Source organism: Lissotriton vulgaris, chromosome 4_1 (assembly GCF_964263255.1).
Source record: "Lissotriton vulgaris chromosome 4_1, aLisVul1.2, whole genome shotgun sequence".
NCBI classification, from domain to species: Eukaryota; Metazoa; Chordata; class Amphibia; order Caudata; family Salamandridae; genus Lissotriton; species Lissotriton vulgaris.
The window spans coordinates 435,362,290-435,382,193 of NC_141691.1; the positions used below are offsets into that span (position 1 = coordinate 435,362,290).

At 42.6% G+C, this 19,904-nt stretch overlaps 1 protein-coding gene across 1 annotated transcript in view; it reads right to left on the reverse strand.

Annotated features, from left to right (window-relative positions):
* DIAPH2 (diaphanous related formin 2) overlaps window positions 1–19,904 on the reverse strand; it is a 3,821,702-nt gene that overhangs the window by 2,800,466 nt on the left and 1,001,332 nt on the right. The window contains exons 6-7 of the mRNA XM_086964614.1: window positions 9,787–9,861; window positions 9,629–9,698 (exon numbers count right to left, since the gene is read on the reverse strand). Coding sequence (XP_086820740.1) covers window positions 9,629–9,698; window positions 9,787–9,861 — 145 coding nt within the window. The remainder of the gene's footprint in view (window positions 1–9,628; window positions 9,699–9,786; window positions 9,862–19,904) is intronic.

Consider the following 19,904-nt stretch of genomic DNA (forward strand, 5'->3'; position numbering starts at 1 on the left):
TTTCTGATCACACAGGAGTTTGTCAAAGTCGAAACTTCAGTCTGACCATGATGGAACTCTAGTCGGATACAGTCCCACATTAGCTCTGCTGAATGTTTACCGTCTCAAGTTTTGTGCCAAGAGTCCCGTTAACATTGGAGAAGGCTGCAGGGAGCACAAACAATGTCAATGGCAGTGTGTCACCGTTATTGTTCCCAGTGACTAACTCTCCGTCTCCCCTACAGGACTGGTCCGGGCCCTTTAAGGGAAGCCTGGAATTCCCTGGTTGTGATTCCAAACCCCTGACGTCAGAGGACGTCAGCCTATCCCCATTGGCCTTTGCCGAAGAAAAGGAGGACCCGGAAGTCGCGGAGTTGCTGCTGTGCAGCGGAGACATCGAGCCAAGGAGAAGAAACCGACGTGAGGAGCAAGGAACGGAGGACGCCGAGTCAGTGTGGATATCCAGCGAACCCGGGAGGAAGCAAGCTGACAACGGAACGTCAGAGCGAGATGGAGACCCGGAAGCCCCGTTGAGGGAGAAGCCAGGAGGCCACCGACCCCACGCATCGCCGAGCCACACGCAGGAAGACGCGTGGCTCAGCCGGGTACGGGGGCACTTAAGAAACCTTCTTCAATTTCATAAAGGGGAAACCGGGTAACGGAGGGAGTGGGAACGACCAGGACACCAGTTACTTTGAGCACTTGACATCACTTCTGGCTACTGTACTTGCGAGGCCGGTGTTGGTGACGGCGGTTCGGTCTATCTCCTCCTCACGATAGTTACCCTCACTCCCTTCCCCTTTTATTTAGTTAACTCAAGCAGTGAAGTAATTGCCACATTTTCTTTTCTCCTCTTTAACCCGGGCGAGATGGTGAGACCGTGATGGGAAGATAACCGAAGATAAAGCAGGAAGATACCGAATCCTCTGGGACATTTAGAAATAACTGTTCAGCTGCCTTGTGAAGAAATGCCTAAATAATTACAGCTGCTGTACAATACCTTAGCAGTGGCTCCTTCTCTCTTTGTATACCCATAAGGTTACACAGTAGTAGGTTTGGCTTGAGGAGCAGACTGGACGCCGTGGACCGGCGGGCTGGAGCTTCGCAGTGGCGGTCCTCTGTGGCAATCAATGCTTGTTGTGTAAAGAGACAAGCTGGCCACGGCTCGCGCTGGGTTTTTGTGTGAGTGGCATGGTTCCAGTACAAACAGCCCTGCTAGTCTTCACGAAGCACCCAAAAGTTTGATTTAAGAACCCGTAAAGGCACACCAAGTGTCCAGGACCTGAAGGGCATCACTTGGGGGTCAGAAACTCGCTGAAGACAGGCCCAGTAGCTGTTGGGAAGCAGTCTCTGAGGTTCAGATAAGGAAGGTCCTGAGTACAAGATGGGTTGCAGGTCCTGTTCTTCATCCCCAGGCAAGAGGGCAGCAGGGTAGCAGATCCTTCAGAGTGGGAGTCGAGCAGAGTGACAATCCTTTCAGCAGCACAGCAGTCCTTTTTCCTGGTAGAGTATCCCCAGGTCTAGAAGTGTACTTTAGAATTGATCTCGAAGGTCCTTCTTTTATACACTGGTGCCCTGGTTCTGGCAGGTGGGAAAAGCTTCTAGCCAGTGCCTTTGAAGTGCACTGGATTCCCTACCTCACCTGCCCTAGTTCCAAGGTGGCTGAAGTGACAGTGAATGGTCATTAGGGCCTTTGTGAGAAGACAGGACACAGCCTATTCAAGCTTTGAAGCTTGGCCCTGCCCCTCCCTCCCATCCTGCCAGTGATAGCGTTTCTAATCCTTCATTTGTGTGTGGCTGTCTAGGAGGAATAAACAAAGCCCAACTGCCAACAACACCCAGTCAGGTGACCAGAGACACACTGTAGGCACCAAATGGCTAAGACAAGGAAATGCAAACCTTCTAAAAGTGGCAATTTCAGAATTGCAGTTTAAAATCCAACTTTGCTATTAGTTAGGATTTTAAATTCTAATTCCTGAGATACCAAACTTGAAGAGGTAATCTCTTTCTGTTTTGGAATTACACTACAAAAATGCAATAAGGTAACCCCAATGTTATCCTATGGGAGAGATAGGCCTTAAGAACGTAAGAGTTTTTCACCACCAGGACATACATAATGTACAAGTGTATGTCCAAAGTTTTGGTCACACAGCACCCTGTCTGGGCTGTCTAGGGCCTAACTTGGGGTGATTTATATGTATTATAAAGGGAGGTTTCAAAAAGGTTTCTTTTGTCAGATCAAAATGGCAAACCTGCAAACACACACTCTGCAATGGAAGGCCTGAGGCATGCTTAAGTGGATGGCACAATCAGTGCTGCAGGTCCAATAGTATCATTTAATTTACAGGCCAAGGACACATGTAGTGTACATTACTAGGGACTTATAAGTAAATTAGATATGCCAATTGGGTATTAGCCAATTCTACAATATTTTAAGGAGAGTGCACAAGCACTATAGCACTTTTAGCAGTGGATAAGTGGACAGAGTACTAAATGGAACAAAAAAAGTATTCCGTAATAAGGGGAGGAATAAGGCAAAATGTCTGGGGACGGCCCTGCAGAAAGGACATTTTTTAACCATGCAGTTCTACAACAGAACACTAATCTACTATGAATGTGATGTACTCATACCATCTGATGTCATGACTATAGGAACTCTGCTTGTTGTATGCTGCAGTCTTCAAACAATTTATTTGATACCTTTTGTACAGTCATATTGACAGAAGAACAATGCATATCTTAAAAACGATTCTACGAAAGATATTTCTGGACTTTCTTTTGACCTGTATAACAAAAGTGGTCACCTACTTAGAGTAAGGTAAGTATATTTATCATGGAAGTTTCACTGAGCCCATGTGTACACGCTGAGAATGAATTCACATTGAGGTCTGATTGTACATGCTCAAAACGAACAAAACAAGCGAATCACTGAGCATAAAGCAGAGAGAATAAATGTTGATGGAGCGAATAATCATATACAATGAAGCCTTTTTGGGCAGGAAATCCCCTGAATCTTTCCTGTATACTTTGAACACGACTCACTGAGCACACAAGTTGCAAACAACATCAAAAAGACGCATAGGGATGTCTTACTCAGCCTCCCAACTGTGAAATTCACTACCCATTAAACTTCAATCATGTACCCATGCTTCTTTTTCAGGCGTAGTGGGAAACATGTTTTTTTAAAAGTGACCAGAATAAGATTGAGATGGAAGGCTACAGTTCTAGTGGCTAATCTGCCGATTTTGAACCTAGGAATGTGGGTTTTTAATGCCAATCCTGGTAAATGAAAGAAAATCACTTAATTCTAGGAAATCGCAATGTGCGCCCAACATGCAAGTATTTGAAATGCAAACATAAATATGTTTTATGCAAAATAAAAGTGTAATTTTAGGTTTTATTAATGTGCAGTACTGAATCACTCCGCAGATAGATTCACACTATATAAATACTAATACATGCATTACACAAGGGCGGCTCCACCTCAGAAGCGGAGGTGTGTCCTCCTGCCTGCTGTGAGCGCAGCAGGCAAACACAAATAAATGAAATGGCATTTCCACACCATTTTATTTATTTGCCACTGCACTGGCTTGCGCTGTCTAGATCGTGAGGGTGGAGCAGAGCTAAATCCTGCAAATACAGGATGTCAGCACTGGTCTACAGGGCGCACGTCGGATTGGTCCGGCCATCTTGTGACAGCCAGCCTTACATGCGCACTGATTGCTGGCACATGCACTAAGCCTCAAAATTATACTGGATGAGCCTGCTCCCACCAATCCTGGAGCTGCTTTCACAACATGAAAGCAGCTCTAGGATTGGTTGGAGTGCGTTCCACAAGCAGGAAGGAAGTACTTCCTGTTCCTGCTTGTGAAAAGTTGAAGTGCCAGCGTTTGTACTGCTCCGCGTTTATGGTGAGTAGCGCTTTCGCGCCAAACCATATTTTATTGGTGTCAGCCACCACTGTACATACAGACAGCTAACGCCATCCTACAGGTGGGGTTGTTATCCCACATTTGCTCAACATTTCCAGCATGGAAGGATGCTCTGCCTAACCAGGCTGCAGAGTAACTCAGCTTTTTTCCTGACTGGATGTTCTGGCATATGATAACAGTGATTATTTCTAATTGGCTTGTCAGACTCTATAGTGAGGCCACAGTAATATGGAACAGAATACACCAGTGGCTCAAGGGTTATATGTCTGTGTGGGCTGCAGTGCGCGCCTACATCACCCACAAGTGTGATTTTAAAACCACGGTCAGCACATGTCCAAGTAAACCGAGTTGCCCATGTTGAAAAGCCTTCTTTTACATTACCTAAGTGACGTTAAACAATTCTTTGTTAAAGTGAGGCACGCAGAATATGGAATGAAAATGCCTCTGCAGTGATATGGTTCCAAGAGATATCTCTCACTGTAGGTTGCACTGATACTTTCTCATTGTAAACCCCTGTTTAGGAGCAAATGCCACATTTCCCATTCATCAAAGTTGCCTTTGAGTAGGACTAAAAAAAAATCTGCACACCATTTTAATAATTATGAAAAACCTAATTCATTAGTGAACACGTGTTTTTTTTTTTAAGTGTGCCACAAAATAAGTTGGTCATCTCTTCCTGGAGAAACTGCACAGTCACCAGCCTGGCTGCCTCCCTACCAGCGACAGTCACTACATTTTCCAGCTCCACTGAATAAGTGTAAGCTTGCTCTCTGAGAAAAAAACAAAGGGTTTCTTTGAGATGGTGCCTTCCTGGCAGAACTCCTGCAGGAAGGCAGGGGAGAGTTAATTGCTGAGCATCAACAGGTATTTCTCTAAGAAAGTGAGGGGAGATCAAGTCAAATTTGAGTTCAAACAGCAGATAGACACCATATTGTGCTAATATTTATTCTGAACAGCAAGGCATCACACTTGACAGAGCCTGTCTCCTGCGAAGAGGTGGGATCAGAACCAGTTTGAGTGGGTTTCTTGTTAGGAGGAAGGTGGAAGATCTCATTTCCATAGCCCAGTCCATTAGAGACATTTGGGAGCACAACAGAGTTGTCCTGTGGCCTTGGTATATTAAAATGCTGCTGTAATAGGGTTTTCTGTGATTATTTGCAATACAAATAAAGGAATTGCGGCAAAAGAAGTTTTAACTCAACTGTAGGAACTTTCTGTGTATAATGCATTTTTTTGTTGATAATATCTAGTCAAAGGCAACTATAAGAATGTCTATCATTACAGATACTTTTGAAAATACTTTGATTTCAAAGTCAAAATAAGATTAAGATCCTGGTGCTGGCATGTCTTTATAGAGGACTAGGCTGGCTTTTACATGTATGAAAGAACTAATGGGCTCTCAAGATCAGCTGGCTTCCTGTGGAAATGGGAAAATAAAGGGCAAGAAGAGCATCTTATTGAAGAACCAGTGGAGGGGGGTGTGACTGGGTCCCGACTGCAGAGAGTGGTCTAACATATCACCTACTGTTGTCTTTGTCCTGGTATCCTGGAGGATGACCCTTGCAGACCCGGGGCTTGAGGAGGAGCCAGTAGCGTGAGCTTCAGCACAAAGCAAAGTTAGGACTTAAAAAACTGTTTCAACTCTGGGGGAATGGAACAAACTGGCATGCTACCCAAGAAAGGCACAAACAGGTGGCAGGATTTCCAGGTTCACCTTCTTCTGATCTTTATGCTTCAAGAAAAAAAGCTTCAGTGGGCCTCGAGTAGAAGGTATCCAGTCCTATGGACTCTGACTATTGCTCTTAGACGTATTCTGTCAGACGATTTAGAGTACCTCTATTGCTTTTAAGTCCACAGGTAAATGTGAGAGTGGAGATCCCAGAGCTGAAGTCACCTTGGTAGCAACTATTTTAAGTTGGCCTATTCTGAGCTTTCAATGTGAAATCTCAGGGCTTCAGTGGGTTGCTAACTTCATCACACCTGGCCTTGTGGAGCACTTATAAGCCACAGCATCCTACTTTGCCAAACTGGAAAAAAATTACTTCATATATTCTTAGTCAGAAGATAAGGCATTAAACCAGGTTAAACTACTGGGCTGCATATTAACAGAACTACACCGCTGTTGGCCTGCAATGGTGCAGAGGCCTGGTCACCCGCAGCTCATTTGATGTTTCCTGGTGCTTTTTGCATTTAACTTTTAAAATATGTATCTCTGATTCTCAGCTTCAAGTTTTGCTTTCTTGGTCTTGTTTTGTTCATTAAATCATTCTTCCACCCAAATTTTGTGGTCAGTCAAGATATGTCAATCTCTTGAACTTTTTTGTGTTTCAGTTCAAAATGGCACTAAATCTGATTCATTAAGTTTGCATGCACGCAGGTAATTGTTATTGTAAACTAATTGGGAAGAAGATTAATTGGCTGAAATATCTAGGAATGCTTTGAATGTAATTATATGTAGTTTAGCATATTCAAATTGTGGTGCCTTAGTGCCTACGTAGCTTGATTCCACAGAAGTGTGGAATCTGAGACAAGTGATTCAACAGGCCTCACATAATTACAAAAAAACAGCTCAGGCCTCTCCAGCATCTTTAAATGTGTGTTTCTGTATTCTGGGTCCCTTAACCACTCCATAGACTAAAAAGGGATTTTTCCTTGCCACAGGTTCAAGAAAAAGAACATGAAACAGAGGTGGGGAGGCCACCCAACGCTGAGGTTGCAAACTGATTTTCCCGGCTAATATTTCTCACACTGAAACATAAAGAATGGAATGTTAAGGGAGGTGGTGTCTGAGTAGACTTCCAAAGTTGGATGCATAAAGATGGTCCCCCTAAAGTGATTACTCATGTCCCTCAACAAAAAATAAGGGAGGGAGCAAGGATGATTTGGATGGAGGGATGCCGGGCTCCCCTATGCCTTTTCGTTTTTGCCTAACCTTTATTCTCATACAGACACTTACCGGTCAAGGAGTTATAAACTGGTGAATATATTCCTAATCTAAAGTATCTGATGAAATGTTTAAAACTATGAATAATTGTTTTAGCAGTCATCACTTCAACAGACTGCTATGTACCTATTGGAAAATTTGAAGATATCAGGAATAGTGACAGGCCCACAATCTAGAAAAATGAAAAACATTATCAAGAACAATAGAAGCAGATGGAAGTCTCACACAGTGTAACAAAAGAGTCCTCTAATTATGAATATTTTATTTTTATGATTCACATCAATGATTTACATTAGGTAAGTGCAGATAGATCTGCTGAGAGCACTAAACTTAATATTTGAAAATGCAATCATATTTGTTCTACAGTTAGATAGAAAGCAGAAGTAGTAACAGAATATATGATAAGGTGGCAAAAACAGTACCTGGTAACTACATATCAGTAAGTATACAGATCAGTGTCTTGTACAGCTTTTAGGGAAGATTATGGAATCAAATATTACAGAACGCATTACTATTAGGACATATGGGGGGCAATAAGATTTTTTTAGTTTTGGTTTAATGCATACAAGATCATGTCAGACCTACCTGCTGAGTATTTTAATGTGCAAGCCAAGAATATGAGATGAGCACATATCTACGTTATTATGTTAGGAGATATCATGTAGAATTATTTTCGGCTTGATGTGACCTTGGTGACTTGATGTGATCACGGACACAGAGTTGACACATGTCTAGACTTATTATGACACATAGGGTCACATGAAGAATGATTCCTTTCCCCTTGGGAATGTTTGACATCATAGATTTAACTCTCATGTATTCATCACACTAAATGTATGTAGGGGGATGACCAATATAAGAAGATCTACTTTAAACAAAGATCAATGACCAGAGAATTTGATCTAAATAGATCCATATTAATCAGTATTTTTGGTTGGCTAATTTCTAGTCCGACTTTAACCAAAGTGATTTGCACGCCAGCTTGGAAGTACATCTGATTTTTCTAAAAAGAGTTTCATAGCAAGTTTTTGTCCTTTAGGGGGAGGAATCTCCTGACAATCTATCTTAAAATAAAGATAGGAGTAGTTCAAAGTAGAACTTTTTTGCAACGTACCCCATTTTGTTCTCACATATGAGACTTTCACTCGATCAGTAGATGCTATTGAGCATCAACACTCTTTATATTATAGATTCAATGGGGCACAGATTTGGGAGATTTTATGATTTCCAAACTAATCTTAAATTGCTACAGGTATCAAAATACTTTATTCTGTCAGATGGTCGGGTTTACCCTGCCCTCACACTCTTACACAGTTTAACACAAAATAATTTTCTTTATTGATTATTTTCTACTTAGATGGTGAATAAAAATGCAAGTCGAATAAGTCAACCAGAGAATGTACTGTGGGAATAATTGTATGATCGAGGCCACTATAAAAATGTATCGCATTTACATGGTAAAACTACTGAATTATCTCTAGGCCATGCTGATCCGTAATCTCGGGCATGATTTTTCGAGTCAATATCGCAGGTCATGATTTTACAAAACATTTCAGTACATTCAAAGAACAATCTGTTGGTGATATTCAGAATGCAGAAGAAAATATGAATAATCTCTTAAAGTGTGTGAAACACTACACTGTTAGGGGTAGTGTTTAGACTCTAATTCAATGATTTAAGCACAGTTGGGGGAAACTGTAGAGTCACTGCAGATGATTGATGAAAGACAAAATAAAACACAGCACCAGCAACCCTCAAGCTGGAATTTAGCAAACGATGGAGTAATGGGACGAGGCCACAGTGTTTTATACTAGACTAGAAAAAGGATATTCACCAACATACAGAGCATAGCAGAGGAACTAATTAATTCTGCTGTGCGATCAATGTTTGATTGCGAATCGATAGATAGGATATATTTTTCTCCCCTACCACATTCATATTAAATTTGCAATCGAGAGGTCCACATGAGAGCAGTACAGAGGCTGTTTCTAGAATTCTTCTAGCCTTCCCTGCTCCTATTGTAAGTATTTTCCCACTGACAATGCTGCGTTAAATGTTTTCACTATGGAAGCCATTTAAAATAACACTCAGATTGGGTACTTATATTTACAGTTAGAAAACTAAGGAAAGACTCATAGTTGATTACAAATAACAAGTCTTTCTTCCTTCTTAGAACTGGGGTTGGCATGGAAATAGACGTATATTTTAGCACACTCTTCTACTTGTTCACTGTGCAATTCAGTCTAGGACATAGAACACAGAAAATCGTGAAATTATATAGACTTTCACACAAGAGAATGCTCTCTGTTCGGCATGCGCTCTTCAAAAGTCCACGTGATACAATAATATGAGACTGAACCACTAATGGAACAATGCATTTTACCCTTAGCTGTCTGATTACACTTACAAGATAAGAGGAAAACACTACAAATGAATATTTAAAAAGCACATTGCCTACGATCAGAGGGGGAGATGTACAGTACTAATAATTGTACATACCGGCTGTATTTATTGTATTTTAATGTTAATTTATTTTTGTATTTATTCATTGTTAGTGGGGTGCAAAGTGCTTCGCCTTTTCAAAAGTGGACTGAAGAAGGATTTAAATGCACTGCATAATTCACACCTTCAATTTGCTGCGGCTTCTGAAAGACTGACTGCCTCTCTAAGAAATATCTTTTTGAAAACAAAATTGCCTTCCTTTGTAGTTCTTCTCAAAATGTAGTGCAGAAACCCAATCATTAAACATATTTATGGTTATGTGACCTCCTACCTTATTATTCATGAATGCTTTGAGGCACTGAATGAGTTTATGTTGATTCTTCTTGTCAATACTTTCTTGCCTTGAGTAAAAGAAAAAAACATTACATGAACTTAAGGCACAGTCGTAGAAAGTACTGTAAGTCAAGGAAATATATTTATTCTTCTTACTGTTTCTTGTCCAGAAGCTTTTCCAGCACATCCAGCAAGACTCCGAGACCTTCATGTCCAAAGTTGTTAACCCAGCTGTAAAGAAAACACAGATATGCTGGTGTCACAAACAATGTAAAAATTAAATACAATACAAGCTATCCGGCATGTCAAGAACGCTTTGCAGCTTAGGACACTCATGACAAATGAAGTCTTGGAACAAAGCATGTTTATGCTTTTGGCAATAATTCGTCCCTAACGATGGATGCGATAATTGGAAAAAACTCATAATACAATAATTTGCTGTACACAAGACAGCAATGGAGGACATAATGTCACTGGCCCTAAAGACACAGGTCTCCATTTAGTGTCTGGGGCTCTGCCCAAAATGTGCAACCCTCCACAGACCTGCAGGTACTCGCTCAATTCACCTCACCACGCAGCACTAATTTATTATTTTTAGTAAAAAGACTAAAGAAAGAGTGCAATCACGATTCGCTTTTTTATTGCCATTGAATTCACGGGCAGTGATTGACATTTACTTAAATAGTGTGGACACTTTCAAATGAAGCTCTGATAAACCCACGCAATGGTGTTAACGTAGACACCAGTGATATTTCTGACGCAAGCCCATTGCAGCGTCTCACGACCAAGCCTCGCTTTCAATATTTCCAGAACGTAGCAGAATAAACCAGGAAAGACCAGAAGATTTACAATTCAAAACCACTAACCACAATGGTGTGAAATGAAGCCTTCAGTTACATTAACGTCAAATAGCGGTTTAGGTTAACTTCTTTCTGACACTGCACTTTGTATAACTCAAGATTTACACTATGCATTGTGTGCAATTCACACTGTTGGAATCTTCCACGGTTGACAGTGTTTGTTCACGTGACAATGAATCAATCAAAACATTTGTAAAGCGCACTACTCACCCGTGAGGGTCTCAGGGCGCTGGGGGGGGGGGAATGTTGCTGCTGCTAAAAAAAAACAGGTGTTGAGTAGTCTCCTGAAGGTTAGCAGGTCCTGGGTCTGCCGTAGGAGGATGGGGAGGGTGTTCCAGGTCTTGGTCGTGAGGTGGGAGAACGATCTGCCGCTGGAGGCTGTTCTTCGGATGTGGGGGACAGTGGCGAGGTCGGCGGAGCAGAGCTGGCGGTAGGGTGTAGAAGGTGAGACATCTGTTGAGTTATCCTGGTCCGGTGTTGTGGAGTGCCTTGTGTGCGTGGGTGAGGAGCTTGAAGGTGATCCTCTTGCTGACGGGAAGCCAAGGCAGGTCTCTCAGGTGATGTGCGAGGTGGCAGCGGCGAGGGATGTCATCGTTTCAGGAGTTTGGCCGAGGCTCCTGTGTAGAGGGCGTTACCGTAGTCCAACCTGCTGCTGACAAGGGCCTGGGTGACCGTTCTTCTTGTTTTGGTGGGGATCCATCTGTAGATCGGAGCATGCGGAGGGTGTTGAAGCAGGAGGATGAGATGGCGTTGACCTGTTTTGTCATGGAGAGAGTAGAGTCGAGGATGAACCCCAGGTTGCGTGCGTGTTTGGTGGGTGTTAGTGATGTTCCCAGTGGGGTTGGCCACCAGGAGTCGTCCCAGGCCAAAGGGGTGGGACCGAGGATGAGGACTTCTTTCTTTTCCCAGTTCAGCTTCAGGCAACTGTTCTTCATCCACTCTGTGACGGCTTTCATTCCTTCATGGAGGTTGCTTTTGGCGGTGAGGGGGTCCTTGATGAGGGAGAGGATCAGCTGGGTGTCGTCGGCGTAGGAGATGATGTTGAGGTCGTGCAGTTGGGCGACGTTGGCGAGCGGTGCCATGTAGATGTTGAACAATGTCTGGCTGAGCAATGAGCCCTGGGGTAAGCCGCAGATGATCTCTGTGGCTTCGGAGCCAAAAGGGGGAGGCGGACGCTCTGGGTTCTGCCAGAGAGGAAGGAGGTGGTCCATTCCAGAGCACTGTCTCGGATCCCAGCGTCGTGGTGGCGCGTGCGTAGGGTGCAGTGGCAGACGGTGTCGAAGGCGGCTGACATGTCCATCAGGATGAGGGCAGCGGTTTCTCCGTTGTCCATTAGGGCTGTGATGTCATCGGTTGCGGCGATGAGGGTTGTTTCGGTGCTGTGGTTGCTGCGGAACCCGGACTGGGACGTGTCCAAGATGCTGTTCTCCTCAAGGTAGCGGGTGAATTTTAAGTGTCACATGTGTCTCCCTGAATTACTGGCCATTGTTTACACCTACAGTCCTTTGGTCCTGATAGGTTTAGTCTGCTCGGAGTGTGATAATATGTAAATCAGACCTCTAATAATTATTGGCTGGAACATATTAGAAATGTAATCAACATGCGTTCTACCAAAAGGGGAAAAAAAGTAATCAAACTGTACCAATTAAGGTGGAAAACAATTGCAGTGGCTTCAGAAGGAGGAAGAAAGCGCTATAAAAATACCAATACAATGCAATAGAATCATAGCCGATTGGCATGCCATATAAAACATATACATCTAGGCCGTCATTATGAGTGGCCCGTTAAGCCCAGTGGGGCTGCTACTAGGCTATGCCAGCTCCTTTGATATTACAAGTGACACAGAACACTGCGGGTCAGCATTTTTTCACTTACACATTTTGTCTGATCAAGGAAATTTAAACTCCAGGAGAACATAGAGAAAAACAAGCTAGAATCAGTGCTAAAACAAAACAATGATTCCCATATGCCACTCCTTATCAACTTGTAATTAGAGGTAATCCCCTTTCTCCAAAATTGCTGACGTCTCCGGTGTTGGAGTTCTAGTGTTGGAAGGCATCGTAGCTTGATTACTGTCCCACTGGTAGTGGGCTCCATATACTGAAGAAACAAAATATAAGGAACGGGACAATGACATCATCCATACTAATCCTGGGCATTATATCACATTCCATCTTCCACATGTAAATACAATGGGCAATATATGGGAACAGCAACAAAATCATACTAAATAATACCATAATAGCGAAGTGCCCCAATGCACTACATGGCAATTTACCACCCACTACAGGTGGACACATCCTTAAAAGCTTGAGCCAGATGACTGGCTCTAGCTTGACTCAAGGTCACCTCTAACTCTTGGGCCAAAGGCAAGCTGGGCTTTTGTTGGAACTTTTACTCCTGAAGGCCACCTTACATGAGTACTTGGGAACTAAAGAGGACCGGGTCAAGCGATCTAGTGCGAGGGCTCTATTGTTGCTGTACTTAATCAATCAAGTTAATCACATTCTCTCACATTATTAGCGATTTTAGATTTCTTATACATTTGGTCCACTTCATCGCCTCTCTTTCACATACTCCCACATTATTCTATAAGTCCTTGGGTGCAGCAAAGCAAATGGAGAGGGGTTTGTATTTTGGATATGTGAGTAATCAAAATACGAAAAGCCTATATTGCTGACCAGCTGCTCTTCAGCTGTACCATTGGCCAATACACACCACCACCCCCTCCTCGCACTCACAGACTCATGAATGAGGAGGAAACTAGAACAGAACCTCAGAAGAGCAGAAAGAGGAACAAGCACAGAACAGAAGTCAAAGTAGCACAGCAATTTAAAGAAGCAGAGGACCCTGAAGACGGGGCTCAGAGATACTGCCCCAGATTTGCAGGTGCATCTCCCTTTAGGGAAGCTATGAGCTCCAAATGGAATTCCCTGCCCTGGTTCTCAGGGCAGGATCCAGCTGCCTGCTGCTGACGCCATACAGGGAGAGGAACACTTGTGGTCTTCCGGGGACGAATATGGAACCCGGCTCACAAATGACAGCAAGTTCACCTCAAGGATGGACATCTATCCGCATCACCCACAATGTTTGCTAATTAAGTTATGGTTTGTGAATCAAGAGCATTGACATTTCAGGATCCTCGAATAATGAGAAGCCATTGGCTCCTCTAAGTGCGCTATGAAGTATTTTGTTTGTAGTGCTATCAATCAATGAACACGAACCCACTGAGCCCATAGGTTGTGCAATTAAAACAGCACACAGCATTTACGTTTTCTTTAGTTTACCATTCAACAATACCACGCCAAATCGCTAAACAAATTATCATAACAATGCATTTTATGGATGGCAGTTTTCTCATTACATCTGGTTCAACAGCACTGCTTCCTGGTAGAATGACACAGTGTGCTCCAGAATGCATCCTCCATTCTTTCAAATGAGAGTTTATCCCAAGAAGAACTGAAGCAAAGTGGATTGCAATGAGAAGTGTATTACGAATTATTTATCTTTGTTATGAATATCCCATGCAATAATATACCGAAACCTGTAGCTCAACAAGATGGGTAAAATGGATCAATGGCTTGGGCAATAGTGGCAGAGATACTTGCATAATTTGGAGGTGAGATGTCCAGAAGCAATGGAGGCCCCCCATAGCTTCTCCTGTGCTAGATATGGCCTTCCCAGTATTGTAGTGCTAAAGTCTGTAGCAACTACACATGTACTACAGGTTATTTATTTTTACATTGCACGGCTACTGGATGCCACTGATTTTGTAGGATGGAAGAGGGATGGTTATAGGGAAGGCAGAGAAGAGAGGATAAAGTGGCAGAGAATGAGAAATCGAGGAGAGAAAATGAACGAAAAGGCGAAGCAGGAACTTGAAAGAAAGAAGGGAACAAACCTACGGAGGCTTAGTCCACGAGAGAGAGGGGGGGGGGGTATCATGGAAAAGAAAGATAAAGAACTAAAAAGAGAAAGGGTGAGTGTATGTGAGAGAGAAAAGAAGCACGTTTGTGGACTGGGCATATAAGGCAGAGAGAGGCCTATCTTAAGAGCATGTAGTCAGATATTGAGGAAACCGTTCACTTTTCTGGTGGCCCGTATCATGGTAAGGCTGTTGGAGTCAGCCGAGAAACCCTTGGCGTGGATCCGGCTCATCTCTAGCCATCATTTGTCTGGTTTACCAACCTCTACCGGGCCTTCACATGCAGCATAGGACAACAATAATCTACTTTTGCAAGTATGTGCCAGAATGCTACACTTTATAAATAATGTAGAGTTGCAACAACACATCTTTAGAGGCTTCATTCTAGGTACTGAGGTAAAATGAGGTGGAAAATCAATCATCCAGGGAAAAAACATCTACCGCCTGCTGTCAGGTCAGTTTTTGAACCCAGTTTAAGTTTCCTCCTTTACAATGGGGAATGACATGCAATTTTAATCTTTGTGACTGGTGTTGTTGCATGGTATTTTCTTCTGCACACTAAGTTTGCCTGGGCACTAAGTGAGTGCGCACAAAACCAGACCAATGGTTTACATGCAACATATGTTTCGGGAAATGGAAAAAGATAAAAACTGGCATTGGTACCTACTTTCAAAGTAACTGCATCACTCAAAATTAGGCTGCTCGAAAGAGACAGCTACAGAACACATTACATTACACCCAGTTTGGAGAAGGAATCGCACTGAAACCCGCCAAAGCCAGCAGCAATTTTTCACTGGGTACTAACTGGCTTATCGTACAGAGGAAAACAAAATGTTTACCCTCCACACAAAACCTCTGCCAGTAAAACAATAATCGCAGACAAGATGCAGCCTAGGTGAGTGTAATGCATTCAGTGGGCAAGCAATTGTTAATTGCTGTACTGAACAAATCACTTGAATATTTAACAAAACGTGCATGCTCCTGAAAAGAGGGATCGATAATAACACGATAGCGACATGAAGACATGGTGATAAGGGAACAGGTGACACCGGGCCAGGAATCCTACCAGGATCCTGCTGCTCTCAGTAAAAGATAGTGCTGCCCTGAGCAATGACTACTATGGAGAGGATTGCTTACAATGATCAACCTACGCAAAGATGTAAAAAGTACAGACAAGACCAGTTAAGCAGTCCAATTGTGGTTTTTTTTTTTGGTTGAAAGCTTTTATTCGATATGCAAGATATCTTGAAAGCGTACATACATGTAAAAACAGCATTTCAAAGCAGTAAATAAACATGTCAACATTTAAATGCTAAAACAATAAAAATAGGATATGACCCTAGATAAATTAGCTAAAAAGTCTATTAAATTGAAATTGACAGTCTCTTGCAGCAGTCCAATTGTAGAATCAGTGTAAACACTCTGAGCCATATATATATATATATATATATATACCACGCACGTCCACTCTGAAAACTCTACTAAAACCTACGAAAGGAAAGTTTTAACCAATGCACCACACGGTCTACCTAAACTAAAAGTAGATCGAGAAAATACAAGACATTCTCTCCAGAGACATCCCTGGAAACACACCATCCTCACACCTGTGATGGCAGCAGGCTACTGTACACCCACCATCCCCCAGTTCATTTATGAAGCCAACCGCAGAAAAAACTCAAGGCATGACTCCTAGTATATTGGGCATGGTCTATCCTCAGATGGCGACCCTCCCACAACCACTGACACGTATGTGAGTAAAGAAAAGTGCTAGGAGTCAAGTAATTGGGGGATATGCACTATATAACCTTTGTATAACAAAAAATGTTCAGAGTAAGTTTTAAAAATACATATTTTGTTGCTGTCCTGTTGCTTTTGACATTGAAATTTAGACACACCTATGACCATAAATGGGGTAGTACATTTTATTTGTCCATTTAAATGCATAGAACAAGTATCTACTACTTTTGAATAATTTAGCCTAAATCCACAGAAGTATTACATTGCACCAAATTCAATAGATTTCTAATCATAAAATTCATCAGTTTTGCAATTAAGGACAACTGCATTGTATTCTTTTCCTCAACACATATAACATATTCCAGCAACAACTCACAGCTGCCTAAACATAGCTTAAATCATCTGTGATAGAAAAGCAACTTCTGTCAAAGTCTCACAGCTCTGAGTGACTCTGCCACCCAGCAATTAAAAAGACACATACCGCCTTGTATTCTAATGCCAATCTGGAACCTTATTCAAATATGCAAATCATTAAGCCTGATTACAACCCGTAAACCCCTCCCCCGCCCGGTGTTCAGCACATTTGATATTGTTGAAAAGGTACTTCTTATTAGAAAATATTTCTAGAAAGCTACTCTACTAATGATGCAGGAAGAGGTTCTGACATGAAAGCACACACGTGGTTCACATCTATTCTACTTAATAAATGGCAACCGGTGATAATGGTGCCTCTTTAATTTAGATTAACATGAAATATTAGTCCTTTCCTGATTTTCTCCCTTCCCTCTTCTTGTTGCAGGGAACACTTTTTTCAGATGTCTCTATGTGCAATGTGTTTGATCACTTTGCAAATCAAAGAAGTCAGAAAACTACAATCACTAAACTGAGCAAAATTAAATTATGCTTCTTCTACCCTCTGTTTTCAGGGTCCCCTGAATCTTTTAGCTACAGTGTTTCTCACAAGGTCCAATGTAATAACCAATGGCTTGAGCTTGAACCAAATTAACAAGCATTATCTGCTCCAATCATTTATAGGAGAAGATGGCCACTTTACTCCAATGTTTCCACTGTATGTTTCAGCTCTTATCTATATGTATTCAGCTTCCCCTGATGAAGCCACCATCTTCAAGACTATCACCATGCTCTCCAAGCATATGTCCACAATAGTAGGCTCTCATGTCTGTGTGACATTTGCAGCAAATAACCTTTAATCCATATCAGACTACCACATCTTTACCTCAATATTAATATAACTTTTCTGTGCTGGCATTGAATGTAGGCAACGCAGGGGGACAATTTATTTCTATTTTGTCCCACAACTCACAACCAAAGAAATTCTTTCATCTATTTAGCATCAAGTAAAGTAACCTGATACTTTCTCAAACGTTTAATCAACCCCTGCACGATTACTACAAGATAGTTTTACTGGTGCCACACTGGCTATCCAAGAACTGTGGTTCCTCGTACATGAAATTATGTTAATTTATTAACAAGCTAAGATTAGACCTTAGGAGGGAACTCAATTGCACTTGCAAATGGAGCCAATGAGCTAACAGGATAGGTTTCATTATTGTATTACTTCAATAAAAATATATTATTAGTCAAAACCAATCGTGTCATGGAGGACAGTGCAGTGAAGATGTCCTCAAAGTAGTCATGAAGTGCGTAAATATTTTTGAGAAGCCGCAATAGATCCCAAAGGAAATTACAAGTGTTTCATGTCACTAGGGGGTTACAGCCAAAATATTGGTAAATATTTTCTTGGAGTCCGTATTACAGTTCATGACAGCCAATTATTTCAGGTCGACATTTTGAGCCAAGCATAATAATCACATGGCCATCATCAGGACAGGATCTCATTTATTGCATCCGATGATCCTTAAGGATGGCTAGCTCAATCCTGCAGGTAACAAATAAATAAGAATGCATATCATGTTGTGCAGGGAGTCCTCAATAAGTGTATGGATTTTTAATAAGGCAAACTACACCACAGGAACACCCCATACCTTAGACACACCATCTACCTAATAATAATGGTGGGAGAAGAGGGGCAAAAAGAGCATTATTTGCGGTCTCAGTCGCAGCAGCGGTTTCTTTACAAGGGCGGGAGAGTGTCACCCCACCACCCCGCCCACTGACAGCTGCGAAAAAACAATGGCAACCATAAAATGGCAACAAGAGGATTTCAATGCCATTTTATTTTTTACAAGGTGCGGTTAGCCTGCCCCGAAGCCAGATAAATGAGGGTGTGTCCTCTGCTGCATGGAGGACTAGAGCAGTGGCTGGCCAGATGCTTGCAAAGTGCGCAAGTCAGTTTGGCCAACTGTCTTGCGCCAGCCAAACTGACATGCGCATTTTGACGTTCTACACCCAGCTTCTGAGACAAGCACAGACAGGCCTACAGGGCCTGAAGGAGCATCTAGCCAGCCCGCTCCATCCAATCCTGGAGCTGCTCTCATGGTGGTTAACAGAATGAGAGTAGCATCTGGATTGCTTAGGGAAATTACCTTTTTCAATCATGCCCACCACAGATTGCGAAGGACAGCGAGGATGCAGCCCGGGGAAGTACTTTTAGTTTTAATGTTATTGTAATGCATGCAAGTGTTTTTATTTTGCATGCTTGTTCTATGTATATGTGTTTTGGAATGCATTGGAGTACCTATGTTCGCCTCAACATTTTTATATGTTACCAGCTGCCCCTGCCTAGTTCCCCAACAGAGTGATTATTGCCCAGATTAGACCTTGAACAAACTCCAAATTATCCAGAACTGCGCAGCCCGGACTCTTCTTCAAATCCCTCGCCGAGCCTCAGTTAAAGCCCGACTGAAGGACCTCCATTGGCTCCCAGTAAAAGCAAGGATTGAATTCAAGGCCATGTGCATCGCCCACCGGTCCTATTGGAGAAAAGGTCCCACCATCAACCTTCCCCTTGTAAACGCCTATCACCCCAATAGACACCTTAGATCTGGAGCCTCCTACCTCACCACAGTGCCCCGAGTTAAGAGAGCTAGGTGCGCAGGCCGCTCACTTTCTTACAACCTTGCCAAGCTGTGGAACACTTCCCCTCACAATCAGATCAGAGCCCAAACTACTGACATTCCGAAAGCTCCTGAAAACCTGGCTTTTCAACAAACCTGTGTAACTCCCTGAAGCTCTGCCTATGCCCCGACCTCCGCAGCGCTGGGACGCCTTAGGGTAGCCATCGCGCTTTACAAATCGTCTTTTCATTTCATTTCATTTTGATGGCCTTCTGAATTTTCTTTTTACAGTATAGAGTTGTGTGCGGAGAATTATAGCACTTGTCCTTTTTAGTAAAAACCTGCTGGACAGCGATTTATTGACAAAGATTATTTGACTTACTGAGTTCTGAGTGTCAATCTTACACCATATCTGTGAGTATATCTTGGAGAGATTGACTGCACTGCCCTCAGGATCAAGTGCTGGAGGGGCACGTACTTGGTGCTTAGTAATGGGCTCAACAGTAAGCTGACGCCCCAGAGCCAGTACTGCCCAGAGCACCAGTGGTAAAAGGCTCCTTCGGCTGTTAAAGTTTTGGCCCAGTAATCTCTGACTGCTCTGGGACTCCTGAAAAAGTTCCCATGCCTAACATAAGTGCAAGCTGATCAGCATACTGCTGCAGAGATGGACAGAAGTCTGCGCCCTCTCTACTTTCTTTGAAGTTTTTGTCCCTCTGGAAGTATGAGCGGCCATCACATGATCTGTTCACCAACAAGGACTTTTCCTACAGGCAT